Raw genomic sequence first — 25,703 nt, 5'->3', positions numbered from 1 at the left:
TTTTTAAATGCTTACAATTCTAATAGCATTATCCTATAAGTTTATTGCCTGTAACCATGTAAAAATCATGAGAGGTTAAATAGGCTTCATCTTTGAGTGATGATTAATATAGTTCTGAAGAAACAGGGCCAGCCTACGTGTCAGCAAATAAATAGGCTGTTTGGACTTACGTGGGGGAGAGAAGGAGCCAGGGCTAGGAGAGCTCGGTCTGGGTTTGGAAAAGGTATGTGGAGGTAACACTTTCAGAGGTGCAAACCAGGGAACCAGGGACACAGAGCAGGGTCTTCAGGGCCTCAGAATGAGTCCAGCAGCAGGGGGGTTTGCAGTGGTGGGTTCTGATCAAGGTGTGAGGGGTGGGGGAGGGAGTGGGTCCTCTGCAGCTCCTGTCTCAGCAGAACTAACGTTCTTTGCTAACAGAAAAAGCAAAATTAATCAGTAAGGCAACGTGGGGCTACTGATGCTACATCATGCTAATTCAATTAACAAATTCTGGAGAGTCTTCATTTCCATTTTATGGAAAATAATATTCCAAATTAAATATATTACTCTGTGTAAAGAAGAAATGAAGAATTCTTTTTACACTGAATAAGACAAATTTCCTACTTTGAATACTGACCCAAACTTGGCTTAAGCCGTCCTTCCCTCAAGGTGCAGATAAGGAAATAGAAGCAAGACCACAAAAATCTGCAAGGGTGGGGGAAACATACCTATTTTTTAAAAAGAAGAAGGGCGTGGACTTCTCAAAGCCTAGAAGTTTCCCAGGGTTCTTCTTTTGTACAGAAAACACTTGAAACTTCTAGACTATTTTTGTCCCTACTTATTCATATTTCTTTGAATAGTGACTAGCAAAGGAATGAATTTTACAAGACTAGTCTTCAAACTTCCAACATCAAAGGAAGTTTTCCCATGAGCAGTGTTTGGAAAACCACTGAATTGGCATGTAAAGCCAAATATCAAAAAGGTGAAAATGTAAGTTGACATGTTTTTTGTTGTTTTCACAGAATAGTTGCCTCTTTTTTCTGTTACATTAACAAGTAAGATTTTATTAACTTTTTTTGATCATAGTCTAAGAATAAATTTGTAGCACATGTTTTAAAGTTATTTTTCATGGTCTCTTTTTGTTTTTCAGATTTTTTGTTTAAGTTCTTGGTTATTGGAAATGCAGGAACTGGCAAGTCTTGCTTGCTTCATCAGTTTATAGAAAAAAAATGTAAGTGACATCAGAAAAAAAATGTCAGTGTTTGATGCATGTCTTCCCGTGAGTGCTCTCTTGCTCAGATTTGTTTATAGCAAAACTTCTGAATATTATTTCAGGAAAAAAGTTACAGCTTAAAAGTATGTTAAAGGAACATTAAAAGTTTATGTTATATTAAACTTCTAGCAGTATGACTGAGTTTTTATTATTTCAGTTTTATGGTGGTTCATTGTTCAATATATTATCATACTGTGCATTGTCCAGATACTCCAGTACATTGCAGATATTGAAATACAACAGGGTTAGGCAGAAGGCCGCAGAGGACTTTGCTTCCCTGACAGGGAGCTGCCCAAGAAGCCCGAGTAGTACATTGTAGATAAAACAGTCCTGTTGGGTCCTCGGTGGCTTGTACTGTAGTGAAGGCAGTTATTGTCATCAGTTCTGGTTTGCAGGTTCAAGAAGCAGCTTTAGAGCAGTTAGGGGGTGTGTGCCCTTGGGATGGTCCCCTAGAGTTGGTTAGACTCAAGTCCAGGTCTTTTGACCACAGACCCATCTTGTTGCCATTGGCTTGCACTGTTTTGGTAAGGGAAATTGAATGTTTAATTCCAAAGTATTGTAAAAGACTTGTAAGTTTGAAAGCCCCTTAAAATAAACAGTGCTTTTACAATCATGGAAAGAATTGTGGAGGATGACCTGTTTCACGGCAGTCAGGTGAAAGCACAAAAACAGATTTACTTTCACTGAACTGCAGTGCATCTTAAGCATGTGCACCTGAGTGGTGGTGGGTAAAATGGGGAAACAGACAGCAGAGGAAGTCCTTGGCAAGGAGCTTTGAAGAATAAAACTGTAGAAATATATTCTGCTACTTCCGTTTTCATTATCCAAGAGCTTGTTGGGACCTCTGTTTAGTGACACGGAGCCAGTGTGGGTTAGTCACGGAGCCAGTCCTCGCTGAATGAACAAGTATTCACTCACTGGGGGCATCCAGGTCTCTTCACAAGTTGCCAAGACTGCATTGTAGCATCTCAGAAAAAAATGCCCCAAGGATATTGGGTCCAGAACCCGCCTCCTTATCTTTGCATCCTCCCCCTGTGGCAAGCTCTCCCTTGACAGTCCTCCCCTAACTCCTCACCAAGGAGACGGGTATGTGTGTTGGGTTAGTCTGCATGGTCTACAGCATGATGGGAAAGGCTTCACTTTATTCGTCTTGTGGCCATGTTGTAACCAGGACGCCCTTGGACTTTAGCCATAACCCTTGAGGCTTTTACTCTGAGGTTTCTTGGTAGCTTGAATTCTAGAATGTCCACACTAGTTCCACATCATCTGAGACAGGCTGGTGTGGTCAGTATTAACCTTCATCCCCCCACCCCTGGCCCCAGGAAACACTTACGGTTCATTCTAGGTGGGTTTAGTGAGCTACTTATTTTGCCTGCCACCCAATACAGATAGTATTGACTTCTCCAACAAATTCATTCCAAATTACTGCCACACAATCCTCAAATTCATGCAAACTCAACAGCTATCATATGCTCAGAATTTTTGTTGTTTGGTTTTGTTTTGTTTTGTTTATCTTTTCCTCTTTTTCCCTTAATCTTGGGTATCCATCAAGTTTCTTTTGGGGGCTACGGGAAGTACTTTTCCTTCCCTTTTATTTCTTTGGACTATTTATCCATTCAAATAGTGGAAACGGTCACCACCTCATTCCTGACTGAGTTGCAGTCTGTCACTGGGCTCTAAGCCCTTTAGGTTGGCCCCCAGGTATTTTGTGCAGTCCCTGTGAGTGCCCTCCCAGTGGACAGGTAGATATGATTCTCATGTGGCATAGCCACTTCCAAGCCTAGGCTTTAAAATGAATGGTTTGCTTTAGGGGTTTTGTGAAGGAGCCTTATCGTCTCTTTCAGAATAGGAACTGTATGTGTATTCTGTTTAAAACAGTGAGTGCTTCTTATCAACTGACTATTGGAGAAATGAAAGGCTACAGTAAATTATATTTCCATTGACTTTAACCCTTGATTTTGCTTGTTTAAATCTGTATGTCTGTTTCTTTAATGTTCTAAAATAAATATCTTGTTCTTTTTCTTTTTCAGTCAAAGATGACTCAAATCATACAATAGGAGTGGAATTTGGTTCAAAGATAATAAATGTTGGTGGTAAATATGTAAAGTTACAGATATGGGATACAGCAGGCCAAGAACGATTCAGGTAGCTTTCTCTCTGATTTAATAAAAATATTTAAAAATTGGATTTGAAATAACCAATTATAGTCTCTTCATATATATAGTTTCCTCCTCCCCGCACAGATTTCAGAAACTTCACCTCTGGAAGCTTTAAGACAAGCTAAAAGTCAAGTTTTCTCCATGCAGCATTGATTTACTAAAGAATGCATTCGAATCTCTCGAGTGAGCGCACTCTAATGTAGAGGCTAATTTATTCTTTGGGACCAGTGACTACATTGGGAGGACGTGGCATTGTGTATCCTGCAGTAATACTTTTAGATTAAAATTAAGGCAAAGTAATAGCACAGCAGTTTTTCTCTTTCACTTTTAAGGCAGAATTTTTAAAAACCTCTTTTGGCATTTTTGTTTGTTTGTTTTATACTAACTAGAGCATGTTCTGATGGTTGATACACATTCCACCAAATATTCTCTCCTGCACATTTTTATTACACTACAGTCATAATTGATGTTTGGGCAGACCACTGCAAATGAAGTTACATGTTTAATATTCTGTAAGTACTAAAGCAAGAAAGTGGATTAATATTAATATTGTAGTAGTGGTGTTTGAACAGATACACGAAGTCAAAATAGAACAGATATACACAGTCTTAAAATTCAGTTAAGTAAAACTCACTCTCACTTACAGCATTAAAGTCAGGTGTATATTATATTTGAAATGTTCAATAATTGTTTGCTTCAAAATCTTTAATCACAATCATTTCTTCTGGAACCACTGATTAAACTTTGTGGATTCAATCCAGACTTATGTTTTCTCCCCCCAAACCCTTGCTGAAATGACTCTAAAACAACTGAAATGGCATGAACTCACAAAGACCCAGAAAGGGGGAGTACATAGTTATGATGAAGAGATTTCAAAAAAAAAAAAGGGTAGCGATAAGGAGTGGATGGTGACTCACTGAAAGCCGAGGGAGCTGCGCCTTAAGTGCCTGTAACAGGGGAAGGCCAGCGAGCTGGAGGCCCGTTCTTCCCGCTGAATCCGGGAAAAGGTCAGGCTGAGGAAGCACCGGGTTCTGCAGGAGGGACGGTTAGTGCTTCCATATGCGTGTGCATGCACCCACCTGAGCAGAAGTTCAGTCTCTGAGTTGAAGCAGGGTCAGCGTGCATCATAAGGCCCAGCAGAGGCAAGGATGAGGGAGGGACTGAAAGGAGGGAAATTAGTGCAAGTCTGCACCCCCTAGCCCCCCTCCCCCACCTCTTTCCAGTTGCTGGCAGCCAGGTGTATATGTACTCTCAGGCAGGAGAAACAGAAAAATGAATAGCTCCAAAGGAAAGGCCTAAATATACTAACATTTTGGCTTCCCCAATAAAACAGCCTAATCTCTGTAATTTTCTACCAAAGAGATGAGATCCCAGATGTATTGGGCCCACCTCACACCAAATACAAATGAATGGGGGGAACAGTTCCAACTAGTGTATATCAGGTGACATTTCAGAGGACAAGGATGAAGTGAAGATACAAAAAGATCCCAAGAAGAAAAACAGTCACCTTGAAGGACTAGCAAAAGGAATTGCATTATACTGTTCAACAGCAACTTTCGGAAGCTAGAAGATACTGAAGCCTTGCCCTCCTAACTCAGCATGAAAAATTCCTTTCCAACCTAAATACTAAACTTAGCCAAACTGTCAATCAAGTGTGAGAATAAAGTCAGAAGGCCCTTAGATATTCAAGTATAGGGGAAACATAGGTTATCTTTTCACGTATTCTTTCTTAGAAACTTCAGGAGGATATACTTCATCAGCACAAGGAAGTAAACCCTGAAAGAGGAAGGTGAAGTCCAGCCAACAGGGGACCCAGCCGGGGAGACGAGCCAGGACATAGGTGTCACAGGGCGGCCGTCAGGAGAGGGTGCTGCCTGACAGGGGGAGGAGGAGGGGGAGATGCAGGGAAGGGGCTGGGAGCGTATGAGTGAGATAGAGTCTTACCAAAGCAGGAAGGCAGTAAACCCTGAAACTCGTAAGTCAGATAGTTTCATAAGCATTTTATAGAAATATGGAAGCAAATACCAGAAAAACAAAACTAAGATCCATGGAAGTAGGGACATTTGTATTTTGTTGTTATTGCTTCTCCAAAGCCCAGGGTAGAATCTAGCACATAGATGTTTAACGTGTATTCCGTTAATGACTTAATTTAGGAAAAAAATCAAATCCAGAGGCCTTGGGAGTGGGACTCCCAGGGAAGAGTGAGGCAGGAGACTGCAGACTTTCACGTCGGGCCTGTTAGCAATATTTGCTTTCCAAACTAGGTGCCTGTATTACTCTGGCTTAAATTACTTTTGAGAAAATTAAATACCTCAAAAAAGTACTTTTCTTAAGCATTTGACTTGTATACTTGAGTAATTTGTTAGACCCCATGTGTCAGGGTACAGTGAAATAAATGACTTTGTAGCAGATGTAATTTAGTTTCTCTTGAGAACTCTTACATACCTCTTTCTCTAGAAACCTGCTGGTTTCTAGAAACTAAAACAGAAAAAGAGTTGTCTCTTCACATATGTGGAAAAGAGCCCTCCCCCCCCTTGGAGAGGCGACCCCGGGAAGAACTAAGGATCTGATCCTGCTCACGCGGTGCCTCTCTGCCATTTCTTAAAGCATATGCCCCTCTGTAGAGCAATCTAAAGGTAGAAAGGGGAAGCTTCAGGCTACCTATCTGCCTGTGGAGTTTAGGAGCTAAAAATACATTTAAAAATAGCTGCCCTTTTCAGAGTATCAAAGTCATAATGAGTCCTTTTGTTCATTGTTGATAAGGTCCCCAGTTCTCTTTTTGCCCTAAAGGGAGGCAGTGTTCTGTGGTGCCTATTTTCTGACACCAAATTGGCGGGGGGGGGGGGGGGGGGGGGGGGGGGGGGCGGGGAGGTGGGCAGGGTTTTCCATACCAGCTCCAGTTCTCTAACACCAACTCTGTGGCCAGTAGTTCAACTTAATTCTGATTCTCTGGAGTTAACATCAGGCCCCAGAGACTAAGGGTCCCATCCCACAGACCTGCTCCCACTTCATACACCAGTCACAGGTTCCCATGACCCATCCCCCAGGTTCAATAATCTGTTAGAGTGACTCACAGAACTTAGAAAAAGCACAGTATTTATTGTCGCCAGTTTATTATAAAGGATACAACCCAGGAACAGCCAAATGGAAGAGATGCATTGGGCATTGGATATAGGAATTGAGTGCTGAGCTCCCATGCCCTCTTTGGATGCACTACCCTTCCAGCACCCCCAAGTGTTCATGAGCTCAGAAGGTCTCTAAACTCCATCATTTAGGGTTTCTTTTTGAGGTTTCAGTAGGTAAACAGGACTGACTAAATCATTGCCCCTTGGGGATTGAACTCAATCTCCAGCCCCTGAGCACAGGGAGCCTTGTAGGTCTTGATGAGGAGTTTGGTTGCTCAGGAGAATAGACTGAGGGACACAAGTGGCAGTGGGGACATGCATGGTAGTGGGGACACCAGCCATAGGTGACTGCAGGGGTCCAGGCAGAGACTTGGTGATTTGGATTATGATGGTACCAGTGAAGATGGCGGGACATGCACAATGTAGGATACGTTCAGTTAGTGCGACGGAACCTGACTGATGGGTCCAATACAGAGGTGGGCAAAAAGAGGAGGCGAGGATAAACACAGAGCTTTCTGGCTGTGTGAACAGAGGGATGGTGGTGCCCAACCTCACCCCAAACCAGGATGGACCTGCAGGCTGGGAAGCAGAGTGTTCTGTCTTATAAATGTGAAGTACAACACGTTCACTAGGCAGTCATATGGAGATGTTGGGGCAACAGCTGGATCTTACAGAAGGAGGCTGAGCTGAAGATGACATTGGAGTCCATGTGTGAATAGAAAAGAAAACCCAGAACTGAGCCCCAGCACTGAGGAACTCCGGTATAGACAGGGTAGGCTCAGAAGAAGGACCCAGAGCTGGAGGAGGAACGCTGGCTGGTGGGAGAGGAGGAGGTTGTGGCTGCAGAGGTCGAGCGGGGGAGGCATCCGGGGAGGGGCGAGGCAAGGTGGAGGGATGAGGACCAAGAAATGCCGCTGGGCTCAGCACCGCGGAGTAGGGGACATAGACGGGAGACGAGGTGAGGAGAAGGAAACAGCAAAGACAACTCTTCGGAGGAATTTAGATGCAGAGAAGAGCTCTGAAAGGATCGCGCTGCATAACTTCGTGTATTTTAAGGTGGGAGGTACCAGAGCACATTTTATGTTGCTAATGGGGAAAAAAAACCTAACAGAGGGAGAGACTGATAATACAGGGGAGAAAGTGTTACTGAAAGTAACCCGCAGGACTGTGAAAACGGCTAAGACGTTCAGAGGCACTCGGTGGAGACAGGTAAGATAGGTAAAGCCATGTTTCCTTGTTAGTAAGTGGGGTGAGGCAAAAGGTGAGTGCGGGGGAGTGGGGGCGGGTAGTTGGCTGTGGGTTCCTGGTTGGAAGATGAGCCAATTCCCCTCTGCGGACTTTCCTTTTCCCTGGGAAAGAGTAGGGAGCAGCTCTGCAGGGACATGGGGAAGACCTGGAACCCCCAGAGGAAGCAGAGTAGGATTGCTGAGCACTTAGTGTCCATCTAGCTCTCTCAAGTGCTTCGCCTCTCCCTGTAAGTTCAAAGATAATCTTAACTTCTGTGGGAGAGTTTCATCTACCTGTTAGAAAATGACATATTTGTCTCAGCCTAACGTCCCCCCACTTCCTAGCATTTCTGTGACATGACTTCAGACAGGAGCCCCTCATACATACATTCAGATGTCTGAATCATTTCTGTTTTAAGCAACGTCTGTCCCCATGTCAAGGTTTACAAAGAAAAATGGGTGACAGTGCTCAGTAGTAAAGGATCTCGATTGGCTGGAAGTAAAAGCAGTATAATTCTTTCAGGTCTGTGACGAGAAGTTATTACAGAGGTGCTGCGGGAGCGCTCCTCGTCTATGACATCACCAGGTAATGTGAACTCCCCCACGGGGAGGCAGCTTGGGGCTCTGCTCCCCAAAGTCTGGTCTTCCCAAGACGCACCTGCGTGTAGTGTGTGTTTTGCGTGTCAGGATAGGCAGTGTGGCTGGGAATCTGGAATCCCCTCAGTCCTTTAATTTGGGGTCTTAGAGGTGTTTGAGTCAACCCCTACCACTACTTAACCGGTAAGGAAATCTTTGGGTGAGGTTTTAGATACATAAAGTATCCCTAGTGTTTCATTGTGTTTTTTAGCATGATGCTTTGATGCTTTGATATATTCCTCAAGGTTCACAAAGTGAAAGTTTATGTATGGTAAATTATTAGAAGTAATTGACATCGATGAAAGTTGAGGGCACAGGCTTTGTGCCCCGATTGCCTGGGCTCAGACCTCAGGTGCAGGTTACTAGCCGTGTGATGTCCTCGGGGCAAGGTGCTCTAGCTGTCTGGACTTCAGTTTCCCTGTCTGTTATATGGAGTAATGATGATTGTGTTATGCGATTTTCAGGTGGTTAAATTGGTTAATGGAGAGCTCTTGGCACATCATAAGAATGTGAGTGCACTGTCCTGTGTGTAGCTATCACCCACATATCACAAATTAAATTAAAAACTTAGCTCCTTGGTCTCACCTGTCACATCTCAAGTGCCCAGCAGCCACATGTGGCCGGTGGTTGCTGTATGAGACGGTGTGGGTTATAGAACATTCTTGTCCTTGGAAGTCCCATCAGACAGTGCCGATCTCAGTGTTTGCTGGCACCACCTTAAAAATGTCATCTCCACCCTATCCGCTGGTGGCCGTCTGGGTAGGAACTTGCGCAGCTGAGAGGGTGTCGCTGTTGCTGTGATGCACACCCAGTCTGCGTGTTCGTGATGAGGCACACTGGCGAGGAAGCGGGCAGCTCCTGGCCCAGCCCGCCTGCACTTGCTCAGGTGGTGGAAGGCTCAGCTTGCTAACGTGCGAAGTCATTCGGCTGTCCGGGAGCGCCGGCAGAGCAGACGTATCCCCAGATGTATCTGAGCCGAACACAGTAGATCTCAGACTTGGTCCTGGGGTTAGACAGACCTGGTCAAGCCCTGCCTCTGCCGCTGGCTGCTTGTGTGACTTGGGACAACTTAATCAAACTCTGGGTTCGGGTTTCTCATGGAAAGGGGGAATAGAGTCTGTGTCACAGAGTCCTTATAAAGAACGTGATAAATTCCTCCAGAACAAAGTACCGCCATATTGCACAGAGCTGGTAAATGCAGCAGATGTTAGATCTTGCTCACCGATGCCGCACATAATTGAGCTAAGAGTTAAGAGCTCAGTAAATATTTGTAAAATGAATAAAGGAACATCTGTTTCCTTTTGCATCTTGATCGGGCAAAATCAAACAGCAAAATATCTGACTTGCGGTTTCATTTTTCTGGAAACAAAACAATCACACCCTGTGGTATGGTGTGTAATGGGGCATTCAGGCTACCTGTGTTACCTTAAAGGTTGTCGACATTACCCTGACGTGTGCAAAAGCAGTGTGTGAGTAGTGTGAATGACTGGAAAGAGTTGCTAGCTTTATAAAATACATGTACTATTTTCACAATCTTATATTACGCAGCCGAGAAACCTACAATGCGCTTACTAATTGGTTAACAGATGCCAGAATGCTAGCGAGTCAGAACATTGTGATCATCCTCTGTGGGAACAAGAAGGACCTGGATGCAGATCGTGAAGTTACTTTCTTAGAAGCTTCCAGATTTGCTCAAGAAAATGGCAAGTGACCTTTTACCTACTACTGCTTTTCAAATGGGCAGATTTGGGGGTAATAACATTGCTTTGAATTTACACCTATTGGAATTTTAAGATTAAACGTTACTCAAGAAATGTGAAATTTCCCAGTGTTTTCAGTAAAGTTAGACTTACTTAGCATATTTTCACTATATTGCATTCTGCCTACAAAGGTTATGATGATGATAAAAGCAAATGTACTAATATTCTGTTATGACTTTTTGGTCTAAGCACAGGCCTTGGTCTAAAGTTAAGTTTGTAATAATTTTTAAAGGCCCTAATCGCATGATGGCCTGTCCTTTTTTCTAATGTAATTTGGAGCTAAGTTGGTAAAACGTTAGTTCTAAATAGAAGGGGAAAATGGTGGAAGAAATACTGGGTTCATTGGTTTTATTTTACTTACATTAAATTGAAGTCATTTGGTTATATGCCTTTGAAAATTCTCTGAATTTCCATATAGAAAACCAGAGAATGACACATAAAATTAATGGTTGCTTTATAGGTAACGGAATGATTAGAATTGAGATATTTTAAAGAACTTTAACTTTTAGAACCAGTCAAGAACTTAAAATATCCTAGTCTCGATTTTCAGTTGGACTCTAGGACTACCAAATTATATTCTTACAAATTGACTGGTTTTATGCTAAGAAAATAAGCATGTGAGAAGAACAGAAGCTATCGTGAGCTTGTAAATACAGAAGCAAGGGTTAGTAACTGCTCTGGTGGGTAAGAAAAGTATGAGTCCAGGGAGGACCTCGTCACCGGCAGGATGAGAAGCTGCAGTGTAGCCCCCCCCCCCCCCCCCCCCGTGGTATCTGTGGTGACGTGAAGAGTTTTGGGAGAATATTCGTCTCGTGTGACCGCTGGGCGGCTTCAGGCAGCCTGCTTCCTCACCGTGCATCTTCAGTAGACGAGGGCCAGCACAAGATACCCGACGCTGGTGAGGAAGGCTGAGAGTTCTTCTAGCATTTAACAAAATATATTGACATTTATTGATTCTGTATTTGCAGAAATATGTGGTTTTTAAGTAACAGATTCCATTTTGCCCGCTCTTCGGAGAGAATCCTCAACAGGCTGTCGGTACCTCAGTTGTGATCGCCTTCTAAACGTAGCTTCGCATTTTGTTTGCTGTCACTTTTAGAGCTGATGTTTTTGGAAACAAGTGCACTAACGGGGGAGAATGTGGAGGAGGCCTTTGTACAATGTGCGAGAAAAATACTTAACAAAATTGAATCAGGTAAAAGGCTTTCCATTAATAAACTTGTCTTCAGCATATTTTACTCTCTAGCTCAGGAGTACCACTTTTTAATTTTCCAGGCGTGATTTGGTCAAAGAGCATTCTCTCTACCCCTGCCAACCTCAAATTGCCACTTACGGTCTCGAAGGCCTTGCCCCCGTGGCTGAGGCAAGGGCCCCACTTTTCCAGAATGGCTTTGTTGCACCACTGGTGAAAGAGGATGGGCAGTCAGGGTTTCGGCGACAGTTTGCTTTTAGAACCACAGCCTTTTGTGGTCCACGGCTTAGAGCAGGAAGATTGGATCTTCGTCCAGTCTCTGCCAACACCTCGCTAGCCCTGCTGGGCCAGTGGTCCCGTGGCATGATGGGGGGCCGCCTGTGTGAGATTAAGAGAGTTATAGATACGTGCGTGATGTTGATACTTGCAGCTTGGGCATCATGGAGAGTTGTTCCTGAAGCTAACTGAGTGTGCCTCAGTAGTAACCGGTCTCATTAGTGTTGTATTTGTTGCTTCAGGAAAAGTGAATTTAAAATAATCCTAATTTAGGCAGCTGACAAAATACTCTGTAATTGTCATTTATTAAAGTTGAGTTTTGGGGCGCCTGGGTGGCTCAGTCGGTTAAGCGGCTGCTTTCAGCTCAGGTCATGATCCCAGGGTCCTGGGATCGAGCCCCACATCGGGCTCCTTGCTCAGCAGGGAGCCTGCTGCTCCCCGCCTCTTGTGCTCTCTCTCTGTCAAGTAAATAAATAAATAAAATCTTTAAAAAAAAAATAAAGTTGAGTTAAAGATTACCAGAATTATATGTGGACATTCACTTTTTAATTGATTCACTCAAATATCTGAATGTCTGTTCTTTGTCAGGTGCTGGGATACAAAAATGATTTAAACATAACCCCTGCCCTCAAGAACCTCTTTCATGGGAGACAGCAAAAAATAATTACAATACAGTGTGGTGGTACAATAACTGAAGGGTGCATAGGATCCTGGGATCACACAGAGAAGGGGAACCTGCCTAGCTAGGTCATGGAGGTCGTGTCCGAGAGAGTTCCAAGAGGAGGTGACAGCCGAGCTCAGTCTTTCACAATGTGAGGAAGAGTGAACTGGCTAAGGGAGTGGGGAGGAGGGTAGTCCAGCAGAGGGGACAGCATGATTTGAAAGTAACCGGAAAGTAAAAATCACTAGAACAGAGAGACTACGGTGGGATGGCAGGTGAGAAGGTTGGAGAGGCGGCAGCCAGGCTAGCGATTCTCATCAGGGATCTGGAACTTTATCTTGTGGGTTACTGAGTCTCAAGCCTGGCTGTACACTAGAGTCACCTGGGATGCAGGAAAACTCAGATCCCAGGCCCCACCTGTCGAGATGCTGATTAATTGGGCTTAAGTATGGTTTAGGCCTCAGCATTTCTAAAAGTGCTCTTATGTGATTGATTGTAGAGGACTGGAAGCTATTCAAGGATGGTAAGCAGTGAGCAATATGGTCAGGTTGGGACTTGAGATAAATCATGTATGTAGGTGCCATGTTGAGGACAGATTGAAAGGACAGGAGACCAGGATGCCAATTAAGGCATTTTTGAGTAATCTGAGTAAATGATGACTGATGAAAGCTTTAAGGAGGATGTGGAAGTAGAGACGAAGAGATACAGATGAATCCAAGAAATATTTTGGTAGTAGCACCATATGACTCATGTGCTAAATAGGGCAGGGCAACTGATTTGGGGGTGGGGAGTGGTGGTGAGGAGGTGGGGTCAGGAAGGCATGAGGAGCCAAGGGTAACTAGATGTCACACTTGGGTAACTTGGGAAAGAGATGTCATTAAACCAGAGGATAAGCAGGTTCCAGGGGACGTAGATGATTCTGTTCTGGATGTGTTCCCTTTGCAGTACCACTGGCACAAGGCCATGGGATTATCTCATAAGCTCTGGGGAGAAGTCTGGGCTGGCCGTATACATTTGGAAGCCATCAGTACCTAGGAGTAGTTGAAACCATGAAAGGAATGTGATCATCCGAGAGCAGCTGAGAATGAGAAAAGCAGTGATCAAAAGCAGAACCTTGGAGACAGAGATGGAGAAGAGGAACCTAGAAAAGAGAAAGAGGAGGAAATGGTCAGAGATGTATGGAAAGAACCAGGGGAAAGTGGGTGTCATTTCAGCCAAAATGATAAGAGAGTCAAAGACTTATTCACTATCAAATGCAATAGAAAACAGTCTCCTAAGCTAAGAACTAAACTAAAAAATATCCCCTGGGATGGGTAATAGGAAGTCACTGGGCATGTTTATCAAGAACAGTTCCGGTAGAACTATGAAAACAGAAGACAGCAATTGAGGAACAAAGAGGAGGTGAGAAAGTAGAGTGAGTGTTGACTCCTCTCTTGAAAAGAAAAGGTATAGTAGGGTCCAAAGGGTTAACTTAAAGAGGTTTTGGTGATGGAAGAAATGTTAGCATGTGTGAATGCTGAGAGAAAACAAGGGAAGGGAAAGGAGAGGAGGGTGGAGAGATGACAGAGACAGTAGGGTGCTGGGTGAGGTGCAGGGAGAGAGGGTCAAGGGCCCAGATGGAAGAGAGGGACACTTCATCCTTGTGGATTTTCTTGATCTGAAAACAAAAAATTTTTTTTACTAAATTTGTCACAAAAACAACTGTTAACTTTTAAAGACTCTGTAACATTGTTATTAAAATTGGCTTGGTGTTGAGTATTATTAAGCTTAGCACAAGGTTTTATTTAATTACCTTGCTACCTTAATACTGCATCCATGGATATAGTACATATAAGTTGACTCAGAAAATTTTCAAGATATATTTCTTCTGAGATCATCAAAATCAAAATTACATCTAGGTGAAAAAATATAAAGGTGTAAGTTAAAATTTTTCAGCAGTACTTTAAATTTTCGGAACAGGCAGTACATTCATATGATTCAAAAACTGCTGTTTCCTCCTTTTTTTTTTTTAAAGATTTATTTATTTATTAGAGAGAGAGCATGCACACATGTGAGCCTCCGGAGGGGCACAGGGAGGAGGAGAGAAGCAGACTCCCTGCTAAGGGTGGAGCCTGATGCTGGGCTCCATCTCACCACCCTGAAATCATGACCTGAGCTGAAATCAAGAGTGGGTCACTTAACTAGATGAGACACCCAGGCCCCCCTCCTCCTCTTTTTTTACACAAACCTTAACATACTATAAATTCTGTACCTTGCTTTATGTACTTACTAGACCTGTGGATCATTAAGTGAACATATAGAGACTTCCATATACATATGTATGCTAATGCACATACATACATGTTGTGTGTGTGTGTGTAATATTCAGTTGTCTGTATTGCTATGATTTGACCAGTCTACTTTGGACATTTGGAGTATTGCCAGCATTTTGCTGTCACAAATAATATTGTAGTAAATAACCTTTTATATATCATTTTCCATGTGTGGAGTGTATGTATAGGATAAGTTCCCGGAAGTAGAATTGCTAGGTGAAAGAACATAAGCATTTGGAATTTAGGTAGAGGCTGTCAAATTCCTCCTAGCATGGTTTAATCCCACTATAATGAATAAAAGTGCTTATTTCACTGAAGCCATGCCCACAGGCTGTATTATCATACTTGGGTTCTTACCAGTCTGGTAAGTAGGAAATGGTCTCTTTGTAGCTTAATTTTAAATTAATTTATCTTTGTATACACAATATATTCATATAATTCCAAATTCAAAAAATAAAAAGCGGATACAGTGAAAGTCTCCCTCCATTACAACCCCTCTTCTGTCCCCAAGCCATCTAAAACTCCTTCTTGAAGTCAGCTATTATTCTCACTTTTTTTTTAAGATTTTATTTATTTACTTGAGAGAGAGAGAGCAGAGCAGGAGGGAGGGGCAGAGAGAGAAGCAGGCTCCCCGCTGAGCAAGGAGCCCGATGTGGGGCTCGATCCCAGGACCCTGCGATCACGACCTGAGCCGAAGGCAGATGCTTAACTGACTGAGCCACCCAGGCGCCCCTATTCTCACTTCTTGTCTCCTTCCAAAGATATTTTTATGCCCATACAAGAAAACATGTATATATTTTTTCCTTATTATTCAAACCAACTGTTTATACACAGTGCTCTGCACTTTGCTTTTTTCACTTAGTATATTTTTGGGATCACAGAAACATAGAAGCTTTTTTTAAAGAAGACTTGCTTGGTCCTCAGGTGAGCTGGACCCAGAAAGAATGGGCTCTGGTATTCAGTATGGGGATGCCGCCTTGAGACAGCTGCGGTCACCACGTCGCGCACAGGCCCCAAGCGCTCAGGAATGTGGTTGTTAGGAGCAGCGCCAGAGTGTACAGGTAGGTGCTCTCATCACAGCGTCTGTGCTGGCCCTCTTACCTTAAACTCTGTTCACTGCTCGGGAGTTCTACACCTGCTTAACTATACAGCTTGTCATTGCTTTTGCAGCTACATTATGAAACCCAGAGGTGATTGTATAATTAAAATTAGATATTTCAACAACAGTGGAATACACATTCTGAGCTATAAAACACAGTTGAACAAATTTAAAAGAATAGAAATCATACAGACTACAGTGGAATTAAACTAGAAGTCATTAACAGATAACTGGAAAATCCAAAATATGTGGAGGTTAAACAACAGAGTTTTAAGTAACTCATGGGTCAAAGAAGAAATCTCAAGAGGAATTTAAAAACATTTGAACTAAATGAAATTCAAAACACAACTTATCAAAATGTGGGGGGATGCCATGTAAGCAGTGCTTAGGGGGAAATTTATAGCATTGAATGCATACTTAGAAACGAAAGAAGATCTAAAATCAGTCATCTAAGTGTCCACAATAGGAAACTAGAAAAAGAAGAGCAAACTAAATCCAAAATAGGCAGAAGAAATAATAAGAATTACAGCAGAAATTAATGAAATTAAAACCAGAAAGTCAGTAGAGAAGAATCAACAAAATCAAAGCTGATTCTTTGAAAAGATCAATAAAATCAACAAGCCTATAACCAGGCTAATTAAGAAAAAGGGGGGGGACATAAATTACTAATATCTGAAATGAAAGAGGGGACATCACTGCAGATCCTATGGACATTAAAAGGATAATGAAGGAACACTATGAATAATTCTATGCCCACAAACTTGATAACATAAATGAAACAGACCAATTCCTTAAAAGACATGATTTGCCAAAATTCAAGAAAAAAATAGACAATTTGAATAGGTCTACATCTATTAAAGAAATCGAACCAATAATTAATAATCTTCCAAAACAGAACGTACCGGGCCCACATGGGTTCTCTGGTGAATTCTACCAAACATTTAAGGAAGAAATTATACCATTTCTCTACAATCTCTTTCACAGGAGAGAAGCAGATGGAGTACTTCCTGCCTCATTCTATGAGGCCAGCATTACCCTAATTCCAAAACCAAAAACATTACAAGAAAACTACAGCCCAATATCTCTCATGATAGATGCAAAAATCCTCAATAAAATATTAGCAAATCAAATCCAGCAATGTACAAAAAGAATTATAAACCACATCCAAGTGGGATTTATCCCAGGTATGCATAACGGGTTCAGTGTTCCAAACTCAGTTCATGTAATCCATCACATCAATGAGCTAAAGAAGAAAAATTATATGATCCTATCAAGAGAAAAATCATTTGACAAAATCTAACACCCATTCACGATGAAAATTCTCAGTGAACTAGGAATAGAGGGGAATTTCCTCAGCTTGGTAAAGAATATCTATGGAAAACTACCACTAACATCATCAAACTTGAAGTTTTCCCACTATTAAAAGGAACAAGGTGAGGATGTCCCCTCCCACCACTCCTTTTCAACATCATCCTGGAAGTTCTAGCTAAGATAAGAAAAGGAAATAAAAGGTATACAGATGGGAAGGAAGAAGTTAACTGTCTTTGTTCACAGATGACATGCTCATCTATAATGTAGAAAATCTAAAAGAATCCACAGACTCCTACCTAAGCGCTTATACAGCACAGTTATATAGCAGGATACAAGGTTAGTAGACAAAGTCAATCACTTTTCTCTGTATCACTGATGAACAAGTGCAGTTTGAAAATAAAAACAATACTCTTTACATTAGCATTCAAAAAAAGAAAATGCTTAGGGCGCCTGGGTGGCTCAGTCAGTAAGCGTCTGCCTTCGGCTCAGGTCATGGTCCCAGGGTCCTGGGATTGAGCCCCACATCGGGCTTCCTGCTCTGCGGGAAGCCTGCTTCTCCCTCTCCCACTCCCCCTGCTTGTGTTCCTGCTCTTGCTATGTCTCTCTCTGTTAAATAAATAAAATCTTTAAAAAAAAAAAATGTCAAAAAAAGAAAATGCTTAGGTATAATTCTGACAAAATATGTACAAGATCTTTATGAGGAAGACCAAACTGATTCTCACGTTTCTATGGAGTGGCAAAAGACCCCGAATAGCCAACACAGGATTGAAGGAGAAGAACAAAGTCGGAGGACTGGCTGCTGGAGTTCAAGACACTATCCAGCTATGGTAGTCAAGACAGTTTGGTATTGATGAAAGAAGAAATAAATAGATCAGTGGAGCAGAATAGAGAGCCCAGAAATACACCCACATAAGTATAGTCAACTGATCTTCGATGAAGGAGCAAAGACAAGGCAATGGAGCAAAGACGGTCTCTTCCACAAAAGATGCTGGAACAACTGGACATCTGCATGCAAAAAACAATCTAGACACAGACCTTCCACACTTCACAACAATTAACTCGAAATGGATCATAGACCCAAATGTAAAACATGAAACTATAAAACTCCTACAAGATAACGTAGGAAAAAAACCTAGACTTTTTAGATACAACACCAAAGGTCCATGAAAGACCTCATTGATAAGCTGGACTCCATTACAAAACTTCTGCTCGAGGAAAGACAACAAGAGATGCCGCAGACCGTGAGAAAATATTTTTAAAAGACATGTAATAAAGGATTGTTACCAGATAGACAAAGAGCCCTTCAAACTTAACAGTACGAAAACAACCCAATTTAAAAATGGGCCAAAGACTATACCAGACACTTCACCAAAGAAGACAGTAAGTATATGAAAAGATACTGCACAGCATACATATGTCATCAGGGAAATGCAAATTAAAACAACAATGAGATAGCACTACAACATACTTGTTAGAATGGCCAAAATACAGGCCGCTGACAACACCAAATACTAGCAAGAATGTGGAGCAGTCGGAACTGTTACTCATTGCTGGTGAGAATGCAAAATGGTACAGCCACTTGGGAAGACAGTATGGCAGCTTCTTACAAAGTAAACATATCTGTAAATATGGTCCAGCAGTCTCATTCCCTTGGTATTTACCCAAAGGAGGTGAAAACACAAAAATCTGGGGCCCCTGGCTGGCTCAGCTGGTAGAGCATGTGACTCTGACTCTCAAGGCCATGAGTTCAAGCCCCACGTTGGGCGTGGAGCCTACTTAAAAAGAAAAACAAAGAAAACACAAAAATCTGCACATGGATGTTTATAGCAGCTTTATTCGTAATTACCAAAACTTGTAAACAAGTAAAATGGCCTTTAGCAAATGGATAACTAAACTGCGTACATCCAAACAATGGACTATTATTTGGTGCTAAAAAGAAATGAGCTATCAAGCCATGAAAAAGTGGAGAGGAACTTTCCTTGCATATTACTAAGTGAATGACACCAATCTGAAGAAAAGGCTACATACTGTATGATTCCAACACTATGACATTCTGGAAAAGGCAAAACTATGACAATAATAAAAAGATCAGTGGTTGTCAGGGTTTGGGGATGGGAGGGATGAATAGACAGAGCATAGACAATATTTGGGGCAGCAAAAACACTCTGTATAATACCGTAATGATGGATACATGTCATTATATATTTGTCCAAACCCATATAATGTACAGCATCAGGGCTGAACCACAATGTAAATACTGGACTTTGGGTGATGACGATGTGTCAGTGTAGCTTCATCAGCCGTAACAGATGTACCTCTCTGGTTCGGGATGTCGCTAATGGGGGAGGCTCTGCATCTGTGAAGTCAGGGGGCATATGGGAAATCTATAGACTTCTCCCTCCCTTGTGCTGTGAACCTGAAACTGCTCAAAGAAAGCCAAAATCTTATTAAGAAAAAAGTCGTAAAGCAACCACTAAAATAATATGACAAAGAGTTTTGGCTAATAAGCCAAATTTAAATTTGGAATTTAAATGGGATAAACACATAATTAATCTAAATAATCGAAAAGAAGGCAGAAGGAGGAAAGGAGGAGGAAAGAACAGAGCAGACAAATAGGAAATGGTAGATTAAACTCTACCAATTAAAAAAGATGTTCTGCTTGAAAGAATTTAAACTATAGGAAATCCTTAGGCTCATGGTCAGAAAGAAAGGAAGAGTGGTAGGTGGTGGGAGTAATTGGGATAGAGATTTTTCTGCCTTTGTATCCATAAGGAGACTTTTTTGGGTAAATTGAAGTCTAAATGTGTGGCTAAAATAGAAGGCTTATATATAAAATTCGCAAATGGAGATTTTTACCTTTCTAAAGCTTTTTCCCATTTACCACAGTGGACTTTTTTATGTTCCTACCATATTATCTAACAGGTGTAGGTAAGTTTAAGTAAAGTTGGAAGTTACGTTCACTAAGTCCCTATGGGACTTTAAGCTATATTTGTCTGTACTTTTATAGTTATGCATATTTCTAAATCACTCTTTATATTTTTTAGGTATTCATACAGTGGTATTTGGGACACAGTTGTCGGACCTTGAAGAAGAAGTTTTTTACCACCATCTTTTTCTACTTTATACAGAAGTAGATATTTGTGCAAAGAAAAATAATTTGGGGTGTTATGTAAGCCCGTAGATGTGGCAGAGCAAATCATATGATAATCTCATTAAATGGACAGTACCATTAGGTGTGTACATGTATGTAAAAAGTTTCTGTTGCCTATTTCCCTTCTGCTCTTGGTTTCAGTCCTGACTCTGTGCTGTGTATACTCTTGTACAATCTGTCTCCACAGCATGGTAGCTGATGTAGGGTATGATAGAATGCTGCTCTAAATGCAGTCTAAAATTTTGTGTTTTTTTAGTCATACGAACTGAAATCTGTTACTGGTGAGGTGTACTTTGATCATCATGTCAGGTATCTTGTCTTGCACAGCGTACTCTTTAGGACCAGATAGGCAAAGACTCTGGCGTTGATGGCCAGTGCGGCGCTCACTTCGTTCCGTTTGCCACAGTCCACAAAGTGTTTACATAATCCACCCTTGAAATACTAGGTCAGTAGTTCCTCACATACGGAAATAAAATGAAAAATGGAGTTTTTCCGTGAACTTCACACTGTCCAGCACTCCAGTGATTTGAAAGTATCTTCGTCCAGATCAGTTCAGGAAGCATAGCCTGAGCACCTGCTGTGTTTTAGGCACTGTGATCGGCACTAGGGATTCTGTTACCTTCTCCCACACTTACTAGGAAGTCGATTCTGCTTTCAGCTCTTCGTAAATGTGATGGACGGTGTAATTTGAGGCTGCTCACCTGTTTCTGGTTGCTCTCTCTGGTCTCCCTGCTGGAAAACGTTGTTTGTTACTGTGCTTTTCCTGGGATTCAGTGTATGATGTCACTGCCTCTTTTTTGAGTCTTTCATTGTTTTGTGTTCATTTTAAGGAAACCCACTAAATCAAGTTAGTATTAAAGGAATACCACTCATTAAGAAATTTCTGTATAGCTTTTGCTGGATACTTAAATGCCTTACTACAGTTATCAAGTTGACATGTTTTTAATTCACCTAAGGTATATTGAAGTATAATATATATTGTATTACAAAGACTTGTTCTAATATTTTAAAATGTCAATGCAAAAAACATATAATAGAACTTTTCTTTAAAGTTGAAATGCAGTATTATTTAAGGTTAAAGGTTAAAAAGCATTCTTCACCTTCTGTATGTTCTTTCACTGTGACTTTTAGCTGCAGACTGATTGGTAGATCTCATTACCTTTCAGTTAGAAGCTGCCCACTGCTTTTGTTGTTTGATTTAATCAACAGAGCACAGTGGCATCACAGACTCTGGAAAGTGACTTGGATAAAAATATCAGTATGTATCTGTTCGGGGTATTTTAATTTTGCTTTTTTTAATGCCATGGATATTTCATTTTGACAAGTCAGAATGTGAAGCAAATTCTCAGACTGAACTACTTCTGGGACCTGGCTGGAAGAACATTCGATTCAATGTCTCATTTATGGTAGTTTTGCAGGCTGCTCACTTTTGAACAGCTTTTTGCATGGGATAGGAGCATGTCTATTCTACCACATTGGCTTATTCAAAAGCAAGAATTTTTAAAATAAGATGTTAAGTTGGTTTATAAATGAGCCTATTCATTAAACCACAGGTCCTGCATATAATTCCACATCCTTTGACCAATAAAAGTTGCTGGAGAACCAAACCATGGTGGTTCTTAATAAAAGCCTTCGGGAGAAATGAAGAAGGAAGATAGTTCAGTGTTGCTCAGTGGAGTGTTTTCCAGCACCCTCAACCAATTCTCTGAGTCTGCAGAGATCCTAGCGGGGTGGCCAATTCCGTTCTCATTATTATCCACCTGGAGATAACGCAGATCCCACAGGTTCTGGGCGTGGTCTGCCCTGCCCCTCAACGCACACGCACACTTCAGCGCCAGGAGCAAGCAGGTTACCTGTGCTTCTGACCAACCAGCTACAAATCTGAGATTCCCACAACCCCCTTGCTTGGGTTTGATTCATTTCCTAGAATGGCTCACAGAACTGAGAAAAACCATTCTTGCTCGAATGCTGATTTATTGCAAAGGATACAAACAACCAGATGAAAAGATACATAGGGCCCAGGCTGGAAGGGTCCCGAGCCCAGGAGCCCCTGTCCCCCTGGAGTTTGGGGTGCACCATCCTCCTAGCCAAGGATGTGTTCTTGTTCACCAACCTGGAGACTCATCAAATCATGTTCCAGCCTTCCCCCCACCCTTCCCAAGTGGAGGCAGTGGAGCTAAAATTTCCAGCCCCTCTAATGATTTGGTCTTTCTGGTGACCAGTCCCATCCTGAGGCTCAAGGGGCCCCACCCTACGGCACCTCATGAGCATAAACCCCAGCGTGCCCAGAGGGGATGTTTTGTGACTAACACAACACACCCCATCACAGGAAATTTCAAGGGTTTTAGGAGCTCCTTGCCAGGAATCGGCAAAACCGAAATATATGTTATAGTCTAGTAAATGTTATGTATACATTTTCCACAACTTTCTAGGTTTTCGGGATACTCTTAATTCACATCTCTAGTAAAATATTTTTTCGGTCTTCCTAGAAAAATATTCTAAGCTCCATTTAAACTTGAAATTGTTCTTTTACAAGTCCAGCATTTAGTGAAAATAAGAACGTTGCAGTTTAGGAATCTAATGGTTTTGTTAAAAACCTATTTTTTGTGACTTATGAAATCTTAAGGCACATGGATTCCTAGCAGATCAGTATTATTCAGAGTGATGAAGAATCTGGTGTTAAAATTAGAAACTTGGGGCACCTGGGTGGCTCAGTCGGTTAAGCATCTGCCTTTGGCTCAGGTCATGATCTCCAGGTCCTGGGATCGAGCCATGAGTCGGGCTCCCTGCTCGGGAGCCTGATTCTCCCTCTCCCTCTGCTGCTCCCTCTGCTTGTGTGAGCAAGCTCGCTCTCGCTCGCTCTCTCTCTGTCAAATAAATAAAATCTTTTTAAAAAATAAAAAATAGGGGCGCCTGGGTGGCTCAGGTGGTTAAGCGTCTGCCTTCGGCTCAGGTCATGATCCCAGGGTCCTGGGATTGAGCCCCACATCGGGCTCCCTGCTCAGTGGGGAGCCTGCTTCTCCCTCTCCCCGCCCCTCATGCTCTCTCTCTGCCAAATCTTTTTTTTTAATTTAAAAAATTAAAAATGAAATTAGAAATTTAAATCATTAGCAATTCAAACTGCAACACAGTAGGTGGTTTTTCATTTTCTGTCAAATTTATCCCTTTTTTTTCTTTTTTTGGAGGGGAGATTTAGAGGGACCTTAAAACACCTGTGAATTATTAATCATTTTTTTTTATGTGCCAGTTGTAAAGTGAGTCCCTTTCCTAATCATTCTACCTGTTCATATACATATAATCGGAGTTTGTCCCAGTTGTTGCTTGGTTACTTCCCAATTATATTAAATTCTTCAAGGAGTTGTTTTTAGACTTCGAGAGGGATTTCTGTGAGGACACCCAGCAGATTCAGGAAGACCCGTGGCTGAGTGTCAGCCATCACCCTCTCAGGTGAGGAAATACGGCTTACTGTGAGAGGACGATTGTGCGGTCAGGGAACCTCTGTGTGTGTCTTTGCTCTACCTTTGCCCCATTTTTCAATGCTGTAGTATTTGGAAACATCCAAGGCATTTGTCATTGCACCCCAAACTAGTTCGGTATGCATCTCTGAAAAGAATTTCTTTTTAATTTTATATAATCACCATACCATTGGGAACTTTTTTTTTTTTAAGATTTTATTTATTTGACAGACACAGCGAGAGAGGGAACACAAGCAGGGGGAGGGGGAGAGGGAGAAGCAGGCTTCCCGCGGAGCAGGGAGCCCGATGCGGGGCTCGATGCGGGGCTCGATCCCAGGAGTCCGGGATCGTGACCTGAGCCGAAGGCAGACGCATAACGACTGAGCCACCCAGGCGCCCCACCATTGAGAACTTCTTAAAAGACACTGATACAAAGCCAAGATGGTTATGTTTTTTCTTATCTTGCAATTATATAAAGTTTTCTGGCAGGTACTGAGAAAGCAAAATGCTCATCTTCCGTACCGTATTTTCGGAGCGTGTGGCTAACTGTGCCGGCAGCGCCGTCCCTGGCCCCGGGGACCCCTGTGCCTGCAGCAGGGACGCCAGGACGGCCAGCACAGCATCAAATAAAATGCTGATTTCTGTATGGGGGGGGGGCTCAAATCGTTTTACATCGAATTTGTTTTTTGTAATAGGAGTAATTCAGAGTAAGTCTCCCGCATCATTCCCTTTTCCAGAAAAGTCATTGTTTGTTTCCATGGCCATAAATGTACATCACATACCCCGTAGTACGTATTATGCCCGTTTGCAGGGGAGAATGGTGCTTTTCTGTGACACTCACGTTTCTCCGAATGCCCCTGCTTTCCCATTGCTTCTGTGCCTTTGCATGGACTGTGTTTTCCTCCCTTGTGACGCACCCCCACCGGCTCTGCAAGTCTGTCAGCTCAGCCCGCTTGTCCTGTAGGGGGCGCCGTAGCACCTCTGCTGGGAGCCTTCTCTAAGCCCCTTCCCGCCCCTGCGCATGTGCAGACACACTCTGCTCTTGGCATTCTCTGACCTAACCTTGCTTTTGATACTGATCACGTTTCTCTGTCTCTTATCCTTACTTGTCTTCTCTCTTGGGCTGAGACCTCCCGAGGACAGGGCTGCCTTCAGTGTGCCCAGGCCTGGCACATGGGAGTGCTTGTGGAAGGCACAGATGAGTCATTTCTGTCCCCAGGACTTTCTAAAGTACTCGGATGGCCAGTCTATGCACTGCGAGATCCGATTTTGCAAAATCCCCGAAGGATGGTCATATGATCCTGCTAACTCCCTTTCTGGCTGGGAGGGAGTTTCATAACTCCTAGAGCCCTTTTCACATGACATCACCAAGCTGGTGAGGTGGAAGAGCCCAGCCTGCCCCCACAAAGATCCACTTGGACAGCTTTAGACAGCTAGCCACAAAATCAGCTCCAAGAGAGCTCAGGAGTCCACTTAAGAACGTCAACACAGTGGGGGTGCCTGGGTGGCTCAGTTGGTTAAGCGACTGCCTTCGGCTCAGGTCATGATCCTGGAGTCCCTGGATCGAGTCCCACATCGGGCTCCCTGCTCGGCGGGGAGTCTGCTGCTCCCTCTGACCCTCCTCCCTCTCATGCTCTCTGTCTCTCATTCTCTCTCTCAAATAAATAAATAAAATCTTAAAAAAAAAAAAAAGAACGTCAACACAGTGGGACAGAAAGCCTGAGAATAACCACCAGAAAAGGGAAGAAGAAACAGTTTCTTTTGCCTGCATTCTTGCCTCCTCTTAGGCCAGCACTGCTCAGCACCGTGAGGACTCCCCAGCTGGGAAGAGTTCTCAGCAGGGAAGGGAGAGTGGAGGGAAGGACCAGTCTCCCTAGGCTTTGGGGGCACCACACAAAGGACCCGCTTCAGCTTTACCCCACCCGGAGGCCGGCAACGCTGAGACCTTGGAGACGGCTCAGAACAAGGCAGCGGGTCGAGGGCTGTCGGTGGCAGCCACGGTTGCCAGTGACCTGCTCTGCAGAGGACCCCGGCAGCTCGCACCCCTGCAGCTCACCCACGTGGGCCCCCCACAGATTTCATTCTTTG

General features: G+C 42.8%; 1 protein-coding gene and 1 non-coding gene across 4 annotated transcripts in view; both read left to right on the top strand.

The window, feature by feature from the left end:
* The window catches only part of RAB4A (RAB4A, member RAS oncogene family), a 50,474-nt gene extending 25,164 nt beyond the window's left edge, over nt 1-25,310 (top strand). Inside the window, exons 2-9 of one of the 3 annotated variants that reach the window (XM_045877870.3) lie at nt 840-969; nt 1,130-1,210; nt 3,283-3,397; nt 8,286-8,348; nt 9,985-10,101; nt 11,258-11,353; nt 15,524-15,660; nt 20,054-25,310. In XM_045877870.3, coding sequence (XP_045733826.1) covers nt 8,336-8,348; nt 9,985-10,101; nt 11,258-11,353; nt 15,524-15,639 — 342 coding nt within the window. In that variant the 5' untranslated portion in view covers nt 840-969; nt 1,130-1,210; nt 3,283-3,397; nt 8,286-8,335 and the 3' untranslated portion in view covers nt 15,640-15,660; nt 20,054-25,310. Of the gene's footprint in view, nt 1-839; nt 970-1,129; nt 1,211-3,282; nt 3,398-8,285; nt 8,349-9,946; nt 10,102-11,257; nt 11,354-15,523; nt 15,661-20,053 lie in introns of all 3 variants that reach the window. The other 2 variants (XM_045877868.3, XM_045877869.3) reach the window with 2 other exon arrangements.
* On the top strand, nt 18,701-18,775 carry TRNAQ-CUG (transfer RNA glutamine (anticodon CUG)). The gene has a single exon. It is a non-coding gene; the product is annotated as a tRNA-Gln (tRNA).
* Nucleotides 25,311-25,703: the final 393 nt, after the last annotated feature.

Source organism: Mirounga angustirostris, unplaced genomic scaffold (assembly GCF_029215605.1).
Source record: "Mirounga angustirostris isolate CCGP_5_RB_7025 unplaced genomic scaffold, mMirAng1.0.hap1 SCAF_6, whole genome shotgun sequence".
In the NCBI taxonomy this organism is placed as follows: Eukaryota; Metazoa; Chordata; class Mammalia; order Carnivora; family Phocidae; genus Mirounga; species Mirounga angustirostris.
The sequence above is the reverse complement of the archived record's forward strand: the minus strand, read 5'-3'. Positions and strand labels throughout refer to the sequence as shown.